We start from the raw sequence: 24,230 nt of genomic DNA, 5'->3' as shown, positions 1-24,230 counted from the left end.
AGGGCAAATTTTACATTATGTATATTTTAACCACAAATTTTTTTTTAAAAAAAGCTCCTTCTGTCCCATATGCATTCAACATTTGGTTACTCCTAACCTTCTGGTTCCAATTACGTAGGTGGTAGTGTTGTCTAATGAAACATAAAGTCATTTTTCCCCACTGTATTTTCTCTTTAGATAGGGCTTTAAATGGAAAAAATATTCTAAAAATTCAAGGAAGTCAAGTGAGTAACAGGATAGAGGTTTAGATTTGATTCAAACATCTGCTGAGTGCTTATTATGTGGCAAGCAATATTACAGGCTTTGGAGATTCTGAAAGAAAATAAGTAGTAACCCATGTCTTCAAAGAGCTCATAACATTCTTAGAACTGAATAACAATTCTTTAAATAATAAAATATGGCATAAAGTCTAAACAGCAGTAGTAACTTACATGCATTCTCTGGAAAGTATCTAAAAGGAAAGTGAATGCTATTCTGAGGTAATATATTGTCTATACTGTCTCAAATGTGCGTTACTCAAATTACGTAAGAGAGTCACTACAATTGTACCACTGAACTAAAGTCAGGTTAGGTCCATAATGTGACTTGATGGAGAATATAACAATGTGGAAGACATTTAGAAGGCTTTCTCTTATCATACATTTCTTAAAAACTATTCTGATTCAGAAGCAGAAAAACTTTTGATGATCACCAAATACAGACCTTGGAAATCATTCGATACAAATTACTGTACATTATAGGACTTCCTTTTTCTTTTCTACGGAATGAGTAACTTAGCGAAGTTGTTCAAAAGGTCATAACCAGCTAGAAGGAACCCATTTATCCCTACATTCTTTAATCTATTCTTTTACCATTATACCCCACCTGATTCCAGTAGGCCCTGACTACATTTGCCTCAACTTGCACTAGACTTCCTTTATTCATCTTTGTACATCCTGTGGAGTTTAACAGTCTATACATGGCAACCACTTCACACACGTTCATGTATGACAGTGAATCTTCTACCAGATGGGGTCTTTATGGTCAAGTATGAGAAAGGCTTGTGAAAATTTATCAGAATGGTTCAGTTCTTGAGGTCATTAGAGTTCAATGATTTCTTAAAAGTACTTATCTTAAAAAAGTACATACTGTAACCTTATAAAACCCATATGAGTACTTACCATGTGCCCAGTACTGTGAGGAACCATTTATAAACATCATCTCATTTGACCTTCACAATAACTCTATGAGGTAAGTATTACCCAATTTCAGTCACCATGGAACTGGAGCCCCACCCCAGACCTACTTATGAATATTCAGGAGTGGATCTGAGGCATCCATATTTTTAAAAACTTCAATGGGTAATTCTGATCAGTAGCCATGGTTGAGAATCAATATTAAGAAAATTACTCAAGATCCTATAGTTAAGTGTTGGAGTTACTATTCCAACCTAGGCTTGTCTATCTACAAAAAGTCAATGTTCTTCAACAATATACTGTATTTATTATGTTTTCCTATATATACAATGCTAACAATCCAATTGCAAATATATTAAAATGTAAGTCAAGTTGTTTACATTTTGGTAATAGCTAACATATCTGGGCCCTTACAAGTGTCAAGAAGCACGCTAGGCACTCATTTAATCTTAGTAACACTCCTGTGCAGTGACTAATAAAGCCTATGAGGTTGTCAAAACACCATATAGCCAAGAGGAGTCTATAGGTGAAATGGCCCATCCCACAGCTTTGGGATCAATATAACTTAAAAGAAAAAATAACCCCCTCTACCCCAAGAAATCCTCTGCTACTTGGCTGGAGGAAAAAAGCTTTCTAGTAGTCTCATGATCTCTAGCTTGTACTGGTTACCCGAATCCTCCAAATTATTATAATTAAAGCCATGATACCTCAAAACTATTTGCCTGTGTCTCCAAGGTATCATTATCAGACCTTCAATCTCAGACAATTATATACACTCATTAATGTGATCTAATTTTCCATCTTCCTCACCCTACTAGTCACTATGTCCTCTGGTACTCACAGTCTAATATAAATAAATTCCTGTTGTAACCCATCTCTTTTTTGAATAATCTATTCAACTCCATGCCTGAACCACAGTGCCCCCCAGACTGATAATATACTCTTCTGCAGCCCTTGTTCCCCCTCAGAACACCTTGCACCTCAGGACCTATTGCTGTTTTGAAACTCCAAGTCCCTCCTCATTCACTGAGGACTTTTAACATTTGGCTCTCTGACTTTACCAACTTATTCCTGGCTATTTCAGCATCCACATAGACCATTCACTTTTGATTCTGACTTTCTAGACATCCCTGCTTCCAATATTACCCTTCCTCACCACTGCCACCTATTATATCATCATACCTTGACCCTGTCATCACAGTTTATTTACCACACTAACCCTAATTTTTAGCTATCTATATTTTAGGTATCCTCTCCACTTGTATACCTTCTATTTCTAAAAATTCTCGCTCACCTATTCTGGCAATTCTCTTCAATATCAGTGAGACTCAAAGACTCTGACCCTACCACTTTCTCACTATCCACTTCCTGTTGTACTTGTTCCTTCCTGGTTTTAATTACCATGAACACAATTATGCCCTTACAAATACATGTAACTCCCTTTATCCTGTTTGTCTGGTTAAGATCCCAACCCCATTTGAACTCAAATCTGTGGCTGTATCCAAGTATGTAAAAACTGCTTCTAAAAAAAAGTACACATATCTCACTTGTGCATCATATTCATGGCCACTGAATTTTATTAAACTGGTAATTCCTGAAAATATCTTAGAATGGTATTTTTCCCCACACACCAAAACTGCTTAAACTATCTCCTAATCAGATAAAGACCCTACCTCCCCATTAGCTAAGAGAACAGAAGTAATTACATAGAATTCAACATCTCACCAAAGCAACTGATCAATGTCCGTATTTACACTCATCTTGCGATTAAGTACCTTTTTTCCCATTAAAGGCTAACTACTTATCTTGTGCTCTGGATCCCATCTTTCTCTTCCTCTATCTCAGTCCAACCTAATCATGCTTATGACCCCGCCACTCCAGAGGCAAGCTTCGAGACATTCATGCTACCAAATCCAACGATCATTTCTTTGTTTTTATCTTTCTGTAGTATATTTGACAGGGTTGATTACACACTCCTTAAAAGATGTTACTTTTATGGTTTGCACAATACACCATTTTCTTAGTTCTCCTCTTACCAGTCTGAGGTTACTCCTCAAATCTCCTTTTCTGCTCCCACTTAACATCTGGGTGTCCCAGGGCTCTGTCTTGTGCTCATTTGTTTGATATCTGCTCTTGTTCTAAGTGACCTTAGTCCAAATACTTAAAAATATTACGTACGTGTTTATAATTCCCAAAACTGTACTTTCCAATGCTAATACCCCCTGAAACATCAGGCTTGTGTAGCTAACTGCCCAGTTGACATTTCCATAGTTAATAAGCAGTTCATATTTCCAAAACAGAACTCTCGATTTCCTGTGCCAAATTTATTCCAATCACAGTCTCGTTTATTTCAGTAAATGACCTTACCATTTACTTAGTTTCTTGTGGCAAAAAATATGGGCTTCCCTAATTGTTCTTTCTCCTTCACTCTACCACACCAATCCACTCGCAAGTCTTATATACTACACTTTGAAAACATACCAGAATCTATCCAATTCTACCACCACAATCACTACCTCTCATAAAACAGATTATTGGTTGGCTTCCCTGCTTCTACTCCTTCCCCCTTAAAACTACTTGCCACAAAGCAGCCAAAAGAGAAATAACATCATTTTACTCCCCTGCTCTTCAGTGGCTTCTCTTCATACTTAGATAAAAATCTAACCTCACATTAGCTTTAAAAGTCTTAAATGAGCTAGCCTCTGCTAATCTCTCTTATTTCAACTCTTATCATCCCTTTCCTTGCCCAGTACTTAATAATCCAGACACACCAAGCTTCGTTCAGTTCTAAGTCATGGCCACCTTAAAGTCTTTGCACTAGTTGTTTCCTCTGTTGGAATGCTCTAGCCCTGTTTCTGGATTAGCTGGCTCTTCTTTGTTCAGTTTAAATGTCCTCATCTCAACAAAGCATTCTTTTAATGCTCAGTATTTCCACAAGAACAAATACCTACTGTCTTATCACTCTGTACCTCACACCCAGAACTGTGCCTGGTTCCATAACAGGCACTCAATGAACAAATAAATCTCTACAGTAACCTTACTATTACTGTGTAACTTTTTAGAAAACAGCATTAGAAACAATAAATCTTTTCCAAGAACACATAGCTGGTAAATAGTATTTCTTTGATCCAAAGAAATATTACATGATACAAGGATGACCCAACAACAACAAATTATAGTTGTATTATACCTATGAATAAGTAAATGGTTTACTGGGTAAATGAAATATAAGAAACACTACTATAAATTAAAATTTATGATACACGATACTTCTGTAATAAATTCTAAAGACTTGTTAATTAAAATGCATACATACATGCCTCTCTCGGAAAAAACAGTGAAAACAAAAAACACAAAAGGATAAACCTTACCAGAGTTAATTTTCGCCTGTAGCCACTTTTTCATACACTCTTGGTGGACATATTGCAGACTTCCTGTGCACTTGCATGGCTCTATTAGCAAGTTAGATGATGATGCAGCTGCCATCTGACAAATTCTACATAAGTCACCCTCTTCTTCTTCAGAGTCCTCTAAAAGAAGGCTGGAAAAAAAAGCGTATTTCCTAAAGCAGAGCTAAATGGCTGATCATTTCCAGTCATACATAATCCCAAACAATATCTTTTTTGTTATTTCTACTCGCAGTCTCTCTAGTTAGGAAAAAACAACAATAAGGAGGAAAAACTATTGAAAAACTGTTACAATAAAAATTAAAAATCATAGTAAATATTTTAAAGGTCAGTGAAATAAGCTATCCTACTACATTCTTTAAATCATTTAAATAATTCTGTCTTTGGTACTACAGTTTAAGTTCCATATTTTTCATAATCACTTTATATGTACCCCTAAGAGATTTCAATTTCAGCAGTACCTGGAGTCGACTTCAATACCCTTCACACCTCCAAAACACTTTCAGAACCAGAGTGACTTAAACAAATACGGACTAGTAACTTCTCATTGACATGTTGTCAGAACAACTTATGTTCAAACTGATAAGCTTTTTGTTTTAAATCACAGTAAAAAAAAAAAAAAAAAAAACAAAGGAATGTATTTAAAAATTCTCCATTTTCCCCAACCCCAGCAATGTTACTAAATCATCTTGATTCAAACAAGGGTAGGACTTTAAGTGTGAAACAGTTTCCATTAACTTATGTATGCCACTTAATAGGCCAACATGAAAAATAATTTAAATGTAGAACAGCTATACAAAAAAAATTAATTTTTTGTTAAAATCTCTATTGGCTTAGTCCACTGCTGACATAGTAAAAGATATATTTCATAAATTGATGATACTAAATACTAAACTGTTACTGAAATAAAATCTGGATTGTATGGGTCACTAAGAAATTTAGCAACAGATATGTGGAAAAAGGAATAGGTATACAGCTGTTGGGTAATTTTCATGCCCTGGCTTAACCATACATATGACCTCATGTATAAATCTTCATGTTTTATCTTTAGATTTAAATTTCTACAGTTCATAGTTTCAATTATTTTTACTTGGGAGACTCAACTTTCTTTTACACTCTTATTACAGTAGCCAACCCCCCCTTCTGCAGGGGGTGCATTCAAATACCCCCAGTGGATGCCTGAAACCACAAAGAGTACTGAACCCTTTATATTATGTTTTTCTTGTATATACACATATATACACATATCTATGATACAAGTTTAATTTTTTTTAAAAATGTATTTACTGATTTTTAGAGGGAGAGAGGAAGGAAATAAAAGGGAGAAGGGAGCAGAGGGAAGGGTGAAAGACAAAAGGATGGGGGGAAAGAGAGAAACAGAGAAAGAAACATCAATTTGTTCTTCCACTTACTTAATTAGTTGATTCTTTTTTGTGCCCTGACAAGGGATCGAATACGCAACCTTGGTGTATCAGTACCACACCCTAACCAACTGAGCTACCTCCGGCTAGGCTGATAAAGCTTAATTTACAAATTAGGCATAGTAAGAAAGTAATATCATCTAATACAATAGAATGATTTTAACAGTATACTGTAATAAAAGTAATGTAAATGTGGTCTCTCTTTCAAAATATCTTACTGTACTGTCTGTCTGTCCAGGGTAGGTAACGTTGGACAAAGAAATGAGTCACATCATAAGCAGGATATAGCCAAGTGGGGTGAGATTTCATCACGGTACTCAGAAAAGTGCATGATATAAAATTTATGTATTACTCTGGAATTTTCCACTTAATATTTTTGAGCCACAGTTGATTAAAGGTAACTAAAGCCATGAGAAATGAAATCACAGGTAAGGGGGAACTATTAAATGTAGAGTGCCTTAAAATCCTTACAAGTAAAAAATATAATAAAGGAATACATATACAAACTCAATGGCAAAAGAAGCAAAAAATGCTTCTTTTTCAATTATCTAACCAGATAGAATGGTGCTGGCTTAATTTGTTTCTCTCTGGAAATCACTAAATTTAATGCTTTGCCTGCTGCATAGACCAATGCACTCAAATTAACCTACCTTGAAGGCAAGGAATATTTACAACTATTATTGTTACAACAATTAGTTACAACTGCTGTAATAGTTACAAGTACATTCCTCAGCAGACCTTGCAATCAGAGGGAGTTGGTATAATAATGGTAAAGCTACTACTACCACGACAGAGAGTATATCTTTACAAAAAAGAAAAATCTATGAATTATAAAAGCAGGAAGAAAACAGTCACATGGTACAGTTTGTCCTATATAAGGAAAAATGGGAATATAGTAGCCCAATGCCCAACATCTCACAAAGCATATGAAATTCCCTTAATCCCCAGAATTGGATTTGAATGTGTTTCTTCTTAAAGGTACAAAAAACTCTGAAATGACAGTAATAGCTATGTTCCTACCAAATTCTATTCCATTAAACCTTTATGGACAAGAAAAAATACCCTACAACCTTAGCTTTAGTCTTTTTCCCCTATATTTTATATGTATTACTCTATCCCATTTTATCATTAAAATTAATTTACTAGATAGAAAAAAACAAATAACTATACTAAGAAGAAAATTAATAATTATAAGTTGGGTACAAAATCTCTGATCTTTCATCTTTTCATTTTTACCATTCTTACCAGCGATTTTTAAGCAAACTTTAATTGTACAGAATACTTCATTTGTATAAAAATTCTTTTTTAAAAAATCCTCACTGGAAGATGTTTATTGATTTGTGGGTGAGGGGAGATAGAGAGACAGAGACACAGAGAGAGAAACACTGATCAGTTGCCTTTCATCAGTCTTCCAATGGGGATTCAAACCCACGACCTAGGTATAGGCCCTGACCAGGGATCAAACCCGCAACCTTTTGGTGCTTGGGATGATGTGCCAACAGACCGAGCCACCCAGCCAGGGTTGTGTAAAGATTCTTTAAATCTGAAATTTAAACTGGTCTTTCTAGCAAATAGTCACAATATATAAAAATTATTCAGTATATACTTGGGACTTCAAAAACAAAATTAAAAATATGTACAAATAATTTTATTTCCAAAAGGTTTGAGGTGAGAATTACAAATAAATCATGTTAGTAACCATCTTAATAATCCACGACCATTTGTGCTTCCTTACAAATCCAATTTAGTACTTGTCTACCAAGGAATAGGGTAGACAAGGGTAGATTAGGGTAGAATAGGGTAGATTAAGATTTTTGTCTTTGTGTGCTGTTTAAAAATAATCTTTAGATTATTTCTGGATTCATTCTATACCCCAGTGCCTACCTTCATTATTAATTCTCACCCATTTTACCTCTGACTTAAAAGGTAATATCTTACTGTAAATTTCAAGGTAAAAATCTTTAGATGTTATAAGAAGCTATATTAGATAGTTTTTTCCTCTAATCTGCTATTCCTTCATGGGCTTAAGACAGGTATTCAAATTTACCTCTCTTTTATTTTCTGCAGTCTTTCTGGGTCTCTTGAAGGTGCACTTCTAGTTTTATCACTTTTTCCATCAGATGAACTCCAACCTGAAGGAATAATATCTACAGTGATCATGACATTGTCGGTCAAATTATTTCCAAGTGCTGGGGGGACTGCAAATCGAAATAAGGAACCAGGAAGGATTCCTGTTATTCCTGGGTTTCTTCCACTTGGAGCCGAATCTGATGTGGAGCCACCTGTAGCAGCACTGCCTGATGCTGCAGGTGCTTGTGATCTGTTGGCAGCAGCCCCAAGGGGATCACTCTGTGCTTCAAGGTGAACCACTTCACTTGATTCTCTTCTAAATAAGTGATGAGATCTAGATGGTATGTCAGAGGTAGGTATCCTTGAAGATTCATCTCGTCCCTCTCGCCTCCTTCTAGAGAACAAAGGTGTGCATCTATTTCTAAGTGAGGAGGATAACCATGGTCCTGTATTTCTACCTTCAGATTCTTGGTTAAAATTTTCGGAATCTGGCTCAGAGCTATGATTTTGGCTAAGAGATGACAAACCCCATCTTCGCCTAAGAAATCGAAATCCCTGAGAAGCTTCAGATGTCCTATTATCAGGAACGTCAGAAGTTGATGCTGCATTACTACGAGACTGTGAAGCTGTCGAGATTCTTGGAGAAATGTAAGAATTTTCAGAACTCAATGATCTTGTATTTAAGGATTCCTGACTAGACCTTCGTGAAAAGAAAGTAGATGACATACTAGAAGCTATACGTGACAGCAATCTCCTGGTTGTACGTCTCCCTTCATTGTCAGAAGATTCTTGAAATGATCTTTGAGATGAACCAACCCTACCTGAATTGGTTATGGTTGAGGTTTCATCTCTATTTGAAATATAAGAAAATCCAGGCTGTGTATTGCTTTGGGGAGATTCCAATTCTCTTGGTGAAAAATTTGATCTTAAAGAATTTCTACTAGAACATGGTATGGTCTGATGTTGAGAAGACATTTGGTGGTTTGCGGATGATGTATTCAACTGTAAAGTGCTCACTGAGTTTTCTTTTGGTCGTGCTCCCTGTGAATATGAAGAAGGAACTCTGTCTTGAACATCTATTTTTGAAAGAAAGGAAAAGTAACCAATTACATGCAATAATTTGACTATTATTAAAATTTGCACAGATTAATAACTAATTACTGCCAAAAGAAACACTGGTTTCAAACTGAATACTGCTATATTATAACTACACAGCTTTACTATTATTTTAGAAAAACATAAATGTACTTCTCTTTCTACACCCTTGGTAAACCAACACTTCTGTATAAAGTCAACATTACAAACTAAAATAAAATGAGAGCTTATGAAAAGCAAAAATCAATCTATCAACTCAATAACGGTACAACAATTAAATTTGTTGATCAGCAACTGATATGGTAAAATATCTAATAACTAAATGGATAAGGAATTTTAAAGGGGCCAAATAATTTAATGTAAATGGCTCTTGTAACAAATAAAAGCAAAATAATCCTAGGTACACAGTGTTTGGGAGATTTTTCTTACTCTGTAATAGTATAAAAGTTATTTAATATAATATTACCACATTTTTAATATATGGCAAACCCCTTGCTAAGAGCTAAAAAATTTCTCCATTTTTTTCCCCCTTCAAGGTAATGGCAGTGACTCTTATCCCTGGTTACTCATCAAATGTACGTTTGGTTTTTAATACTGGCTGGAAGCACTGAGTCAGAATAGAGTCCTGACATCTAGTAGGAGTCCTGACACCTAAGTACACTACTTACTGGTGGTTCTAAACTTCAAAGGGATGAGAAATACTACATGATTCCTTTACGAAGAATACTTATCCATACACCTAGTTTAAGAGCTAGGTTACTACTGTGCTAATACATGGAGCCTCATGAAAGAATAAACTGTTAGGGGCTAAATCTATTTTATCCTGTACTTTATATTCTGAAACCTAGAAGCTTTGATATTGTCTGCTAAAAGTCATCCACTCAAAGCCAAGCAAATAAAAAGATGTTTTCATTTGTGTTAAATAAATGAAAACATTAAAAGGCTTGCCCTGGCTGGGTGGCTCAGTTGGTTGGAGCGTGATCCTGCACACCAAAAGGTTGCCAGTCGATTCCCAGTCGGCATATACCTAGGTTGTGGGTTCCAACCCCAGTGGCAGTGTGGTGGGGGCACAGTTGGGTTATGTAAAGGAGGCAACCGATGTTTCTCTCTCTCTCTTACTCAATAAAAACATATCCCTTGGTGAGGTTTAAAAAGAACAACAACAACAACAAAAAACTTTAGAGCAAAGGTTTGCCCCAATACAATTATTTTTTAAAAACTAAACCTTTTTAAGCCTTGACCCATGTGGCTCAGTTAGTTGGGTGTCTTCCCACAAATCAAAAGGCTGCCAGCTGGACCCATGGTTGGGGCAAAAAGGCAACTAATAGATGTTTCTCTCCCTCTCTTTTTCCCTCTTTCTAAAAATAAAATAAACTTTTAAAAAACAAATATATCTTCTATGTAAATCAAACCCCACTTTTGCCTGCTGTTACTTCACTTAGCACTTTTTGTCTTCAATTACTTAGTTATTGTTTCATGGTACTTATGTTTGAAAAACTAAATGAAAACAAAAGCATTCATGTTAAATGAGGTAATTCTAAATTGTCTTAAAATGGTAATGTCAAGCTTTAGTTTAGAATTTAACTATAATTACTACATTACGTAAGGCAAATTATACTAGAATATAGATATGCAAGATTTAGTGTACTTTATAACATACATTCTTAAGAGAGTAAGTAAAAAAATTAATCAGCAGAAAATCTGGACATTTACTTCAAATTGTCTATATTTTTAAAAGCAAAATAACAAGATACTGGGAAACATTACGCTATTTGAAATATTCATAAGATGCACTTCATTTATTCTTCTGTACTGTAATTTTAGTGATATAAATAGGAAGATATGACATTACTAGGTAAGTTTATACATACATGATGAAGTTGTGAAATCACCACTTCGGTGACTATAATCCATAAGATTACTAACGGAGGAATCTGCTCTCCTCTCTAAATCTCTCCTCTCTCTCATTAAGTCACTTCCAAATGATCCAAGTACCACTGATGAAGATCTGGGAACTTGACTATGCCTCCAAGAAGAATCTTAAAATAATCAAAGAAGTTTTAATTCAGAAAAAGCTTTCAAAGTTTCTGATGACAACAAATCTTCAGTATTACACAGGGAGATGGTGATTATAGCAACTCCCATAGTTACAAAGTTGTAATCAGAAGCAAAATTTAGCAAAACATAAAATTATTCATTAAATGAACTCATCACTTATAAACTTATTTCCTACTAAAACACATTCTTCTCTTAACACTAAATTCTATCTCCATACATGACTGTCAATATCTTCTCAGCTGTTCTCTATCTGACTATATACAATGTAAACATGATACACTGGGTTGGCCAAAAAGTCCATATGGTTTTTCCTGTAAAATAAAAGATACAGTTTTCATTTTCGCCAATAACTTTATTGATTTGGATATTCTGAATATGTCAGCTATCTCCCACTTTCGGCTTCTAGTGGGTAGAGGCTAGGGGTGCTGCTAAACATCTTTCAATGCATAAGACAGTCCCACAGCAAAGAATTATTTGGACAAAATGTCAACAGTACCAAGAAACTTTGCAAACCACTTCTGACACATTTATTTGATCAGTCACAGCCCCTTCTCAATACACTGCACAAATCATCTTTTGTGTTTAGTTGCCTTACCCTTTTTGAATAATAAAGCATAATATACTGAAAAATGTTGCATATTTAGTTTCATCTTCAGTATTAAAATGGCTGTACCAAAATTCACCATTTTTGATGTTTTTTTAAATGAACACTGATATGACAGCTGTGACAATACAATCTAACAAAACTGTTTTAAATTAAGTTAAAGACAACTATGCGCTACTATAGCCATTGTATAGAAAAAAACTAAATGAACTTTTTAGCCAACCCAATGAGTAGAGAACAAAAACTTCAAAACTTGCCAAAGATGCAGAACTTCACTAAGTCAATGCAAGTTATATTGGAAAACATCCAAAATCAAAATAAAAAATCAAAGCCATCTTGTAATAGAAGCTATGGTAGGTTATATAATACTATCACTCAGAAATATCACTGCCACAACAACTGGTTCATTCCTATTCTAAGAATTAATGCATCATTGCAATTGTAATTGAAATTTTGTTAGATATAATTTCATTAAAAAAAAATTAAAAATTAAGTCTCAAAACTTTCGCCCCCTTACTATTTACCTTGAAATTTTGGTTCTTCCTCTTGTAGTCCCAAGAGCCTTAACAATGTTCATTAAAGAAAATGACCCAGGGTTTTTAATGGTATAACTTCACAGAGCAGCGGGGAACAAAACTCTGCATAGTGGTGTTTGTCTGACACTAAAGTCAATTGGTCATACATATGCATTTCAAGAATTTTATTTCCAATTGTGTCATCTGAAGTTCTGTCTCACTTAAAACTATTTTAAGCATTGGTTTGTTTCATTTGAAAAGGAGTATAAGGAAGAGGGAGCCTCCTGCCTTCTCAACAAAAAATCTGTTCAATTTGTGCAACAAATGTGTGTGTGAGTACAAAATACCAATCATAAAGCTTTCTGGATAAGCCATCTAAATCCCAGAATGGTTAAGTGTTTTGTTCAATGCCACACATCCAATAAGAGGGCTAGAATCATGGCTTTCTAATTCCTAGTATAGAATAATAGAATTCCAATAACTGTTTTTAAATAAAGAATTTCTGCGTTTTCTGAAAATAAATATATACTGCAATGTTTCTCACTTCTAAAAGATAGGCTCTGAAAATGTTTTTTGCCTACCTCATAAAAACTGGCTTCCCTAGTAACAATTTAAAAAAATTTACCTCCTATAACAACTAGCAGATACATGTCACTTTTACCAATTTGATCACCATATATTTGTAGCTATTCTAAGTAAAGCTGTTAATATCTTGTTTGTGTAAAGCATTTGTACCAAATTTAGAAAATTTCAAGAGATGATTTCAGTTCCAGCACTAACTTATGGTAAGATGTTGGAAACTACTACATTTCTGACCCCTTTGTCTTATGTTTGCTCTATCTGCTTAACATACCTCATCTTGGGAAAAGGGCTTTCGTCCAAAACGCATGTGAAGTAACTCTTACATAAATTTAATTCTTACCTGACACTGAATTTAAACCATGTCCAACATTCCTCCCAGCTGAGGTAGATACACAGTTTGTACAGGAAAGTTTAGGCCTTTTTGAATCATGATCCCGTTGCTGGTTTTGTGATCTTGAGCGTGCTCCCTGAGTTATCTCAGATTCACTATACCACGTGGATTGAAATGGAGATGCAGATGATGATGCAGATGTAGACTGTAAGTTAAAAAAAAAAATTTAAAGGAACAACAAAATGCTTGCATTCATTATCAAATTTAATTTACAATATTCAAATACAATCCCAAGTACCAAATCTTTTCTACCATGTAGGTTTTTCATAATCTTTGTTCCCTTCTGCCCATTTGTCCCTTTATTTTATACTGTAATTGTACTTTGTTGCATAATAAATCTGATTTAGATTAATTATTCTATGGAACTATATATAATCATCTCATTAGAAAATACTTAAGAGCAAAAATTTTACTCATTCCCCAACTCCCGGTTTAATATTTCAACCTTCAGAGTAACCTATTTCCTGTTGAAAGATGGACAGAATGCCAAGAAAGGCACTAATATATAAACTGTGAACACTCTTCTCAAGTAAAAAAAAATTTATCCTGTTTCTAATGCTCATTCTTAAGACTATGGTCATACAACACTATAAACATTATGTTTTTAAAAATATCTTAATATCTGGAATTCCTTCATCAGTGAAACAAAAACAGATAAAATAAGTATGTATTTTAAAACACTTAGCTCGATGCTTTCTCTATTAACATATAAATATACATACACAAAATAAAACACAAAACACAAAAGTCACTCACAAAGTATATGAACTATTTTACTTTTTAATTCATTCATTGATTAGGCAGAATGCCCAATATAATGCATACATAAAAGGGAGATTCGTTTGTCTCCTTAAAAATATAGGTTTAAATAAGAACATAGTATTTCAACCACAATGAAATTGTCCTTTTATTTTATAAGAAATTTTCCTTCTGGGGTGGGGTGGAGGGATGGGGAGAAAAGGCATACAACTGTAACTGAATAACAATACAAATTTAAAAAAAAATTTTCCTTCATTAGATATTTTATAATAATTTTAACATGCATGGGTAAACAGTTTATTCTATTAAAGAATATTAAAGAAAAACAATGTTTTCTTTTTTCAATGTTCTTTTAAGTGTTATTTCTTGACAACAGAAAGTTAAAAATGCAATATGAGTTGTAAATTCAATCTATGTTAATGTATTATTCACATGATAAACATAACACAACAATAAATAATTATAATATAAATAAGGCTACAATAGGAGGTATTGTGACAGAAAATCAAGAGTCTAACTATGCCTGAAGAAAGCAGGAGAGAATTCACAAAATATGAGAGTTCACCTGTAGGCAAATGAGGAAAGAGATTGTAGACAACACAAAAAGATGTATAAATCCCTCTATCCTGTGAATTTTCTAAAGCATTACAGATTACTTGATCTTCTATTATGCTTCAATTATTGGAAGCACACTGTATACATTCAGGGAATTCTACAGTATAAACTGCACATATATGGAAAAGCAGAAGATACAAAGCTGAAAAAGCAGGAACAGGCTACATCAGGATTTTATCTATCTGTTGCCCAGAGACTATTTTGCTAATTGAGTGTGGCATTCTTAGCTTAGCACAAACGTGGTCTCACAGCCTTCTGTACCGATTACTCCAGAGTCCCCAATCAATAAACTGAGTTAGCAAAAGAGGTGAAATTCATTAGGTATTTTAAAATAGAACCATCTTATGTGCCATTATCAGGGTATTAGTAAAATTATCCTGCATGCCGGTGACTTAACCCCTTTAGATATCAAAGAACAAAATAAAAAGTGTTTTTATTTAAAATTTAGAAAGTGGCCATTTTTGACAAGGAAATCTAAAATAGCAAATACTGTCTAAATCTTATCCCCAATTTTTTTAAAAGGACATTTTATGTACCTCCCAAACATGAAGAATATGACAGAATAAAACAGACTTTTAATGTATGTTTTACTTGTACAAAAATCCATAACTTGTCCTTATTTTCTCACTTTACATGGACTAAACAAATTGTTACTTAATAGCTCTTTGCAAATATGATTTTGGAAACAACTCAAGGGGGAAATATCATCACATCAACTTCTTAGAAAGATCCTTAGAACATTGTGGGAGATGAAAAAGGTAAGATGGACAGAAAGTAGAAAAATCAATTAATGAAGCCACTGAAATAGAAATAAGTTCTTATCACAAAAGTAATGGGAACAGAGAACAATTATAAAAGATAAAAATTCAAATTTAGAGACAATGTGAGAAATTAACAGAAAGTCCAAAATCATGCCAGTTTCCAGCACTAGCTACTGGTGAGATAAAGGCACACTCACTACTCAGGAAACAATTTTCATGACTCACAACTCTAAAAGGTAGCCTATGGAGCCTATACATGTTACAACAGAGACAAAAATCCATGTTAATATCAGTATATGGAAAGGTAAAATAACTTTTTCTGCTGGCTTAAATTCAAAATCACACGTTTCCTGGGTTTCTACTAATCAAATTTGTCTGCTGTGCAAATATCCTGTCTGAAGCAAAGCAATTAATTTTTCTCAGACTTCTGAATTCTTTTATCAATTAAACTATGAGATTCATTTAACAATATACTATCTATTCCACTGTCTAGAATTATTGGTGGCCAAATAAAATCAGGATGTGAGTCTGTCTCCAAAGTATACTACGTTGCAGACAATGAATGCTTAGTTTTTAAATGAACAGAGGGCATGAAGAGACATTTCTCTGAATAGGTATACATAGCTAAAGACATATGTAAAGACATGAAAAAATGCTCAAGATCACTAATCATCAGGGAAATCCAAGTGAAAACCACAATGACATAACACTTTACACGTGTCAGAATGGCTATTACTAAAAACGTCAACAAATAACAAGTGTTGATGAGGATGAGAAAGGGGAACTCTTGTGCACTATTGGTGGGGTTGTAAATTAGTAGAGCCACTATGGAAAACAGTATGGAAGTTCCTCAAAAATGAAAAAATAGAACTGCCATACAATCCAGCAATTCCACTTCTAAATATTTATCTGAAGAAAACAATACAAATTCAAAGAGATGCAGGCACCCTTACATTCGATGCAGCATTACTTACAGTAGCCAAGATATGGAAGCAACCTAGGTGTCCACCAATAGATGAATGGAAAAAAATGTAGTATACCTTGGAGTATTACTCAGCCATAAAAAAGAATGAAATTTGCCATTTGTGACAACATGGATGCACCTAGAGGGTATTATGCTAAGTGTAGTAAGTCACAGACAAATAGCAAATGACTTGTATGTGAAATCTAAAACACATGTACAAACCAGACTCATAGAAACAGATCACACTGATGGTTGCCAAAGGGGAAGGGGTGGTGGTATAGCAGTAGGTGGATAAGGTGAAGTAGAATACAGTCGATACTGTGATTTGCATGGTGACGGATGATTACTAGATTTACTGTCTTGATCACATCAAGAGGTATATAAAGGTCAAATCACTGTTATATACCTGAACCTAATGTTGTATACTAGCTATACTCGATTAAAAGAAATTTAAGTAGCTTTTGGATTGTTTTTGTCTTACCATAAGTAATATTGCTATAAACACTCATATTCAAGATTTGTGTAGACACGTTTCTAATTTTCTTGGATCTAAGTGATGGGCCATATATTAACTAAGAGTGTAATTTTTGGAAGAATTATTAAACTCTTTCCAAAGTGGCTGTACCAGTTTACAGTCCCATGAGCAATGTAGAAGAATTCCAATTTCTTCACAACCTGGCCAACCAGTTTTCTTTTTGTTTTGCTTTTCATTTTTTTTCTTCACATAAGACAGCAGAAGAGATGGCTTATTGTACACGTTACATTTAGCCACAACTGAGAACAGAACTAGTCCAGAATGCCACATGTCCAGAACAAAGGACCAAAAGGTACTGTTTTTGGTGCGAGCAAGGTGGCTCTCTCAAAAGGTGGTTGCTTTAATCAGATAGCAATCTATGTTCTAGATCCATTGAGAAGTTCTAGAGAGCAGGCATGCAGCTCAATGATTAGTACCAGTGACCTTGGCCTCTGGTTTCCCTATTTCTGCTCCTGCGTCTTCCATAGGAACACAAGCTAGTAATTTACTTGGACCTTTGTCTCATCTTCTTTTGCGCTTCAGCCTGCACATTTGCTTCTTCCCCATTTGGTTCTCATGGCACAGGGGTTTCTAAGAAGGCACTTAGGCCAAGGTTACTGTCTTTTCTATGTTTTACCATTCCAAAGGGTATATAACATGGTACTACTGTACATCTGCATTTCCCTAATGGCTGATGGTGTTAAACACCTTTTAATGTGATTCTTGGCCATTTGTACATCTTTGGACAAAGGTCTACTAAGGTCCTCTGCCACTTGAAAGTGGGCTGTCTTATTATTATGATGTAAGAATTCATTGTCTTTCACTCTTTATGGTGTCCTGACACAAAAATTACTTTAAATTCATGAGTCCAATAAATCTTTTTTCATTTTCCACCTTCAGATTATGAACATTTAGAAGAAACTAAGAAGTTGATAATTATTCAATTTCAATTCATGTTTCATGAAGTTCTTTCTTATTTTCATTAAATTCCAGTCTCACCCTGGCTGGTGTAGCTCAGTGGATTGAGCATGGTCCTGTAAACCAAAGGGCGGCTGGTTTGATTTCCAGTTGGAGCACATGCCTGGGTTGTGGGCCAGGTCCGTAGTTGGGGACACGCAAGAGGCAACCACACAGTGATGTTTCTCTTCCTCTCTTTCTCCCCCCCTTCTCCTCTCTCTAAAAATAAATAAATAAAATCTTTAAAAAGGTAAATAAATAAATTCCAATCTCTACACAGAAATAAGCTCCTGGGGTAAACCTTTTTCATAAGTTACTTCAATTCAAAAGGCTGTCTAGGATAAGAAATGTGAATTGTGTTATGTATATTATAACTCAATGAGAGGAGGCCTATGTAGCACAAAATAGCCAAACTACTACACTGTATATGAGAAATCCTATATGAAAAGTCTGAAAACTTAATGACTATAAATGTATGCACAATGGATGGAAGGGAATTTTCCAAACTTTCTATAATTAGCAGGCATCCACTTCTCATTTCATTTATTCATTTGTATCTTCACAGTACTTCCTTAAGTTACCCTTCCAACAAGGTTTCCTGGAAGGATAGTCAATTAAATCATTCATCATTTGCTGTTAGCATTATATAAATCAGTATTTGCGTTCAGAAAACTATTTCTAAATTGACTTTAAAAAAATATTCCCAAGACAAATACTTTTCAAATAGTTCAGTGAAAAAGACCCTCGCCCTGGTCAGGTAGCTCAGTTGGTTAGACCATCATCCTGATATGCCAAGGTTGTGGCTTTGATCCCTGCTTAGAGCACATACATGAATCAACCAATGAATGCATAAATTAGTACAACAAATTGATGTTTCTCTCTATCTCTGAGATCAATAAAAATTTTTTTTGAAAGATCCTTAGTGAGAAAATAATTCACCTTATAAAGAACTTGTATCTAGAACACATAAAATTTAAAAAACTCTTACAACTCATAAGCTGAATCAATAATTAGTAAGTTTCCACAACAGAAACCACCAGGTCAACCTGGGTTCACTGGTGAATTCTACAAACATTTTTTTAACCCTCACCTGAGGATATATTCACTGATTTGAGAGAGAGAAAAAGGTGGGGAGGGAAAAGAGAAAAAGGGAGACATAGATTAGTTGTCTCTCATACGCGCTCCAACGAAGATCAAACCCTCAACCTAGGTATGTGCCCTGACCAGGAATTGCACCTACAACCTTTTGGCGTATGGGACAATGCTCCAACCAACTGAGCCACCCAAACATTTAAGGAAGAAATTATATCAATTATCTACAAACTCTTTCAGAGGACAGAAGCTGGGAAAGTATTTCCTAACTCATTCTATGAGGCCAGCATTACCCTAATAACAAAACCAGAAAAATATGTAAGAAAAAACAAACTTCAAGCCAGTACCTCTCATGAAAACACATGTAAAACTCCCCAACCAAGTATTTGCAAATGAGATCCAAAAAAGTATAAAATGAATAATATACCATGACCAAGTGGAATTTAATCAAGTTATGTAAGTCTGGTTCCACATTCAAAAATCAGTGTAATATTATCACATCAGTAAGCTACTGAAATAAAACCTTGCACTGGTTGGTGTGGCTCAGTGGACTGAGTACCAGCCTGTGAACCAAAGCGTCACAGGTTTCACTCCCAGTCAGGGCACATGCCGGGGTTGTGGGCCAGGTCTCCAGTAGGGGGAGTGAGAGAGGCAACCACACATTGATATTTCTCTCCCCTTCTTTCTCCCTCCCTCCCTAAAAACAAAAAAAGAAATAAAACCTAAAAACAAAAAAAGAAAGAAAACCTTATGATTCCATCATTAGTTGGAGCAAAGGCATTTGATAAAATCCAACACCCCTTTTATGATAAAAACTCTCAGCAAACTAGAAAAAGGCTAACTTCATTAACTTGATAATATCTAGAAAAAACATATACCATTCTTAACAGTTAGAAACTTGAAACTTCCCTGCTAAGATCAGGTACAAGGCAAGGATGCCCCCTCTCACCACTCTTTTTCAGGTAAACAATGATTTGATGTATATATACATATCATAAAATGATAACTGCAATAAATCTAGTTAATATCCACAACCACATAGCTATAAATTTTTTTCATGTGTAGAAAACTTGAGACCTTCTCTATTACAACCCTTCAAACATACAATACAGTATCAACTATAGTCTCCATGTCATACATTATATCCCCAAGGCTTATTCACTAAATGTTTGTAAATTTTAACCTCTTTTACCCATTTTGCCCTGGCTTATACCCCCAACCCCCAACCCCCACCTCTGGCAACCACCAATCTGTTATCTGTATCTTCAAATTTGGGTTTCTTTTTTAAAATTCCACATACAAGTAAGATTGTATGGTACCATATTTTGCTGTGTATAATGTGTACTTTTTTTGCCCAAATTTTTGAGAAAAAGATAAGGGTGCACATTATACAAGGGTAGTATTAATTCCATATCTATGTTTTTAATTCTTTTATTTATGCTTGTATGCTTATTTATGCACTAAAAGTGTAACTCTAAAAAGCAATAATGGTATCTATATGCAAAATAATACCCTGGAATACAATAATCGGTTTTGTTTCTAAATATAAATAAGTAAAAAATTAAAATGAAGTATTTTTCCCCCTGAAAGTTTGGGCCAAAAATGTGGGTGTGCACTACACATGGGAGTGCATTTACACAGCAAAATACAGTATTTATTTCTAACTTATAACTTATAAACTATATAACTTGTAAAAAAATTTTTTACAAAACCAGTTATTGAAAAATCCGTCCTTTCTTAAACATTTGTAATGAATTAGCTGACTATATATATGAGATATATATATACATGAGATACATGTATAGGTTTATTTCTGAGTTCTCTATTCGATTCCACTGATCTAAGTATGTGTCTGCTTTTCCGCCACTACCACAGTTTTAATTACTATAGCTCTGTAATATAATTTGAAATCAGGGAGCATGATGCCCCCAGCTTTGTTGTTCTTTTTCAAGATGGCTTTGGGGGGGGGTCTTTTGTGGTTCTACACAAATTTTATGATTGTTTCTTCTATTTATATAAAAAAATGTCATTGGTGCTTTGATAGGGACTGCATTAAATCTATGAATTACTTTGGATAGTATGGCCACTATAACAAAAGTAATTCTTCCAGTCCATGAGCATCAAATAGCTTTGCATTTATTTGTGTCTTCAATTTTTTAATCAATACTTTACAGTTTTCACCTCCTCGGTTAAATTAATTCCTAAGTATTTTATTCTTTTTCATGCAGTTGTAAATGGACTTTTTCTTCATTTTTCTTTCTGACAGTGATTCATCAGCATATAGAAATGCAACTAATTTTTGTATTCTTCAACTTTACTGAATTCGTTTATTAGTTTTAATGGATTTTGGTGGCATCTTTAGGGTTTTCTTTATATATCACATCACGTGGCAGGCACTATTCTCATTTAGCTTATTAATTTATTTAATTCTAACAATCCAATTTACTAAGTATTATAGAAAATAAGATATAAAGTAACTTGCCCCGGTTCACAGAGCTATTAGTGGAACGATACTCCAATCCAGGATGTATAGACTGGTTTTAGAGAATTGTGTTCCTCAAAATAAGTGGTATGAAAAATTTATAGAATTAAAAATTCTATAAACATAGGTAAACGCCCAATTCCGTGCTCTTAATAGGTCACATCATTTAACCCACAACATTTCTACAGAATACAAGAGATAGGATTCCGTACCTCTGGCAAGCATACTCTTATCTAGCAAAAGAAAAAGAAAGAAAAGCACAATACCAACAAACATGAAAATGAGACCAAGTAAACAGTTCATATAAAGCTTATGAGCATGTAGGCAGATACTGACATTTTTGAGAAATTATTTTTAGTTCAGTCTTCCTCTGAATATTTTATAAAATGCTTAATGTGCAAAAATATTTTTAAATGGTTTTGTCATATACTATGTTACATGATATATAGATACATAAATACTTAAGACAGAAATTTTCACTAAAGGATTCTTTTTGTTGTTTTATGAAATTTTTTTATTTATTGATTTGTAAGAGAGAGAGAGACATCAATTTGTTGTTCCACTTAGCTATGCATTCATTGGTTGATTCTTCTATGTGCCCTGACCAGGGTCAAACCTGACACCGTAGCGTATCGGGACAATGCTCTATCTAAACTAAGCAACCAGGCCAGTGCCAGAATGATTCTCTTAAGAGTCAGTTAACTAAACTTCAAACTTTAGTAAGCCACAGGTGACTTAATTATCTTTTCAGCCAATAATGCAATAAATTTAAACTTGAAAGACAAAATAAATTGCACTAATCCTACAAATGGTGCCTTGTGAGATTTACAGTTTTATGTTACAGCTATTGTGTTATAACACTAATAAGCCTTTTCAAAAACCAAAGTACTGTCAGTCTTACAGAAAATCATTAAGAATAGCTTGTATAGCATTATGTAGATTATCAATCAGTGCAGTCATTACTAACCACTAAAAAAATCTCCAAATTTATCTAAAAGCAAAATATTTAGTTATCATATTGTCAAAACAAAACACACAAACCACTTAACAATTGTTATTCCACCACTTCTTTGTATACTCTCAAAGAAAAGTCAGATAAATGAATGTAATGTTTAAGAAAAATGATGCAATTTTTCATCTTTTGACAAAGTCAAACTTAGTTAAGTTATTAACTTAGTTAAATTTATACTTAAATTGATACTTATGTTTTTAAGTAAAAAGATTTCCAAGTCTTTGGAAACTACTGGGTTGGCCAAAAAGTCTGTATGTAAAATACAAGACATATTTTTCATTTTCACCAATAACTTTATTGATTTGGATATTTTGAGTGTGTCAGCTATCTCCCACTATTGGCTTCTAGTGGGTAGAAGCCAGGGTGCTATTAATTCTTCCAATGCATAATACAGCCAAGCAAAGAATTATTTGGCCAAAACATCAATAGTATCAAGAAACTTTGCAAACCACTTTGGACATGTTTGATCCGTCACAGCACCTTTTCCATATACACAAACCTTCTTTGAGTTTCAGTTGCGTTTTTACCCTTCTTGAAATAATAAAGCATAATAGACTGAAAATGTTTATTTTCTTTCATCTTCAATATTAAAAATGGCTGCACAAAAATTCACCAATTTTCATAAGTTTATGTTTTTAAGTGCATGCTGATAAGACAACTGTGACAATACAATCTAATAATATTGTTTTGAAGACAACTAAGCACTACTAGTGCCATCATACAGGAAAAATTAAACTGTTTGGCCAACCCAGTATGATCATTTTTTATAATTCCCCATTCATAATTCTGAAGTCCAAGAAGTTTGAAAACATTAAGTTTTGCTACTTGGCATGAACAATAATTCATTTTGTCGCAGACATAAAAGTATGTTTTGATGCCTCAAATTCTGCTGAACATGTTATAAACGTACGATACTACTTAACCTAAAATCCAAAAGACACACGTGGCCCCAACAATTCTGAAAAAGAGACTATCAGTATATTCCAAATTAAGGTGTTACCTGATATTCAGGATCCAGTCTAAATGAAGAGTCTCTTGAGGGATAGGTATCATTTAAACTACTTTCTCTGCTTCCAGACATCATCCTAGCACTTAGAGAGCTAGGAGGTTGAACAGAAATTCTTCTTGGAATCCTTGAAGGTTTAGACTCCATTCTTAAGATTTCCTGTGAAATCAAATTTTGATTAACGGACTTTGGGAAAACATTCAAACGTTTTAGTCTTTATCCTCTTCAATCATCAGCTCCAATCAAGAATCACGGATGCAAATTAACTACATCTGGCATAGTGAATTATAAGGCTATCATCACCCCTCTTCTACAAGGCAGAAATATAAAGTCTATCAAAGGTTCCCTAGTGTCCATAAAATGAATCACACTTAATAAAACTGAGATGAGGAACTGAGGTTTGTTGTTTCCAAAGCCTGGGCTCTTTTCCTTAATCAATTTGGTCTCCATATAAAATCCTACATGAATTTGCCCTTAATTACCTTGCTATTCTTATTATTGGTGTTCAACACTCAATGTGTTGCTCCATAAACATTAGCTATATTCTACTATTTGCATACCCCTTAACACAAAATGCTCTCACATCCCTTGCACATTCCCCATTCAATTCCTAGTCATGGTCTTAAAACAGGACTTTTCTTTGTGTGCCTCAACTTTATACATACTTTTATTAAAACACCATACTACCTTATGCTATCATTCATTGTTGGGAACTGCCCTGTCTGGTTTCAGAGACTGTAACCCTTCATG

General features: G+C 34.3%; 1 protein-coding gene across 13 annotated transcripts in view; it reads right to left on the bottom strand.

Annotated features, from left to right (window-relative positions):
* MARCHF7 (membrane associated ring-CH-type finger 7) overlaps positions 1–24,230 on the bottom strand; it is a 90,163-nt gene that overhangs the window by 49,373 nt on the left and 16,560 nt on the right. For 9 of the 13 annotated variants that reach the window (XR_008426166.1, XR_008426167.1, XR_006653922.3 and 6 more), the window contains 5 exons: positions 23,475–23,639; positions 13,268–13,463; positions 11,040–11,207; positions 8,051–9,149; positions 4,547–4,716 (listed from right to left, as the gene is read on the bottom strand). Coding sequence is in view for 9 of the 13 variants with exons in the window: in XM_053918716.1 (XP_053774691.1) it covers positions 4,547–4,716; positions 8,051–9,149; positions 11,040–11,207; positions 13,268–13,463; positions 23,475–23,627 (1,786 nt within the window). In the remaining 4 variants the exon portion in view is untranslated. Of the gene's footprint in view, positions 1–4,546; positions 4,717–8,050; positions 9,150–11,039; positions 11,208–13,267; positions 13,464–17,930; positions 18,100–23,474; positions 23,640–24,230 lie in introns of those variants that run through there. The other 4 variants (XR_011650881.1, XM_045187381.2, XM_045187380.3 and 1 more) reach the window with 2 other exon arrangements.

This window comes from Desmodus rotundus, chromosome 2, assembly GCF_022682495.2.
Source record: "Desmodus rotundus isolate HL8 chromosome 2, HLdesRot8A.1, whole genome shotgun sequence".
Classification (NCBI taxonomy): Eukaryota; Metazoa; Chordata; class Mammalia; order Chiroptera; family Phyllostomidae; genus Desmodus; species Desmodus rotundus.
This window is presented reverse-complemented; position numbering and strand designations above follow the sequence as displayed.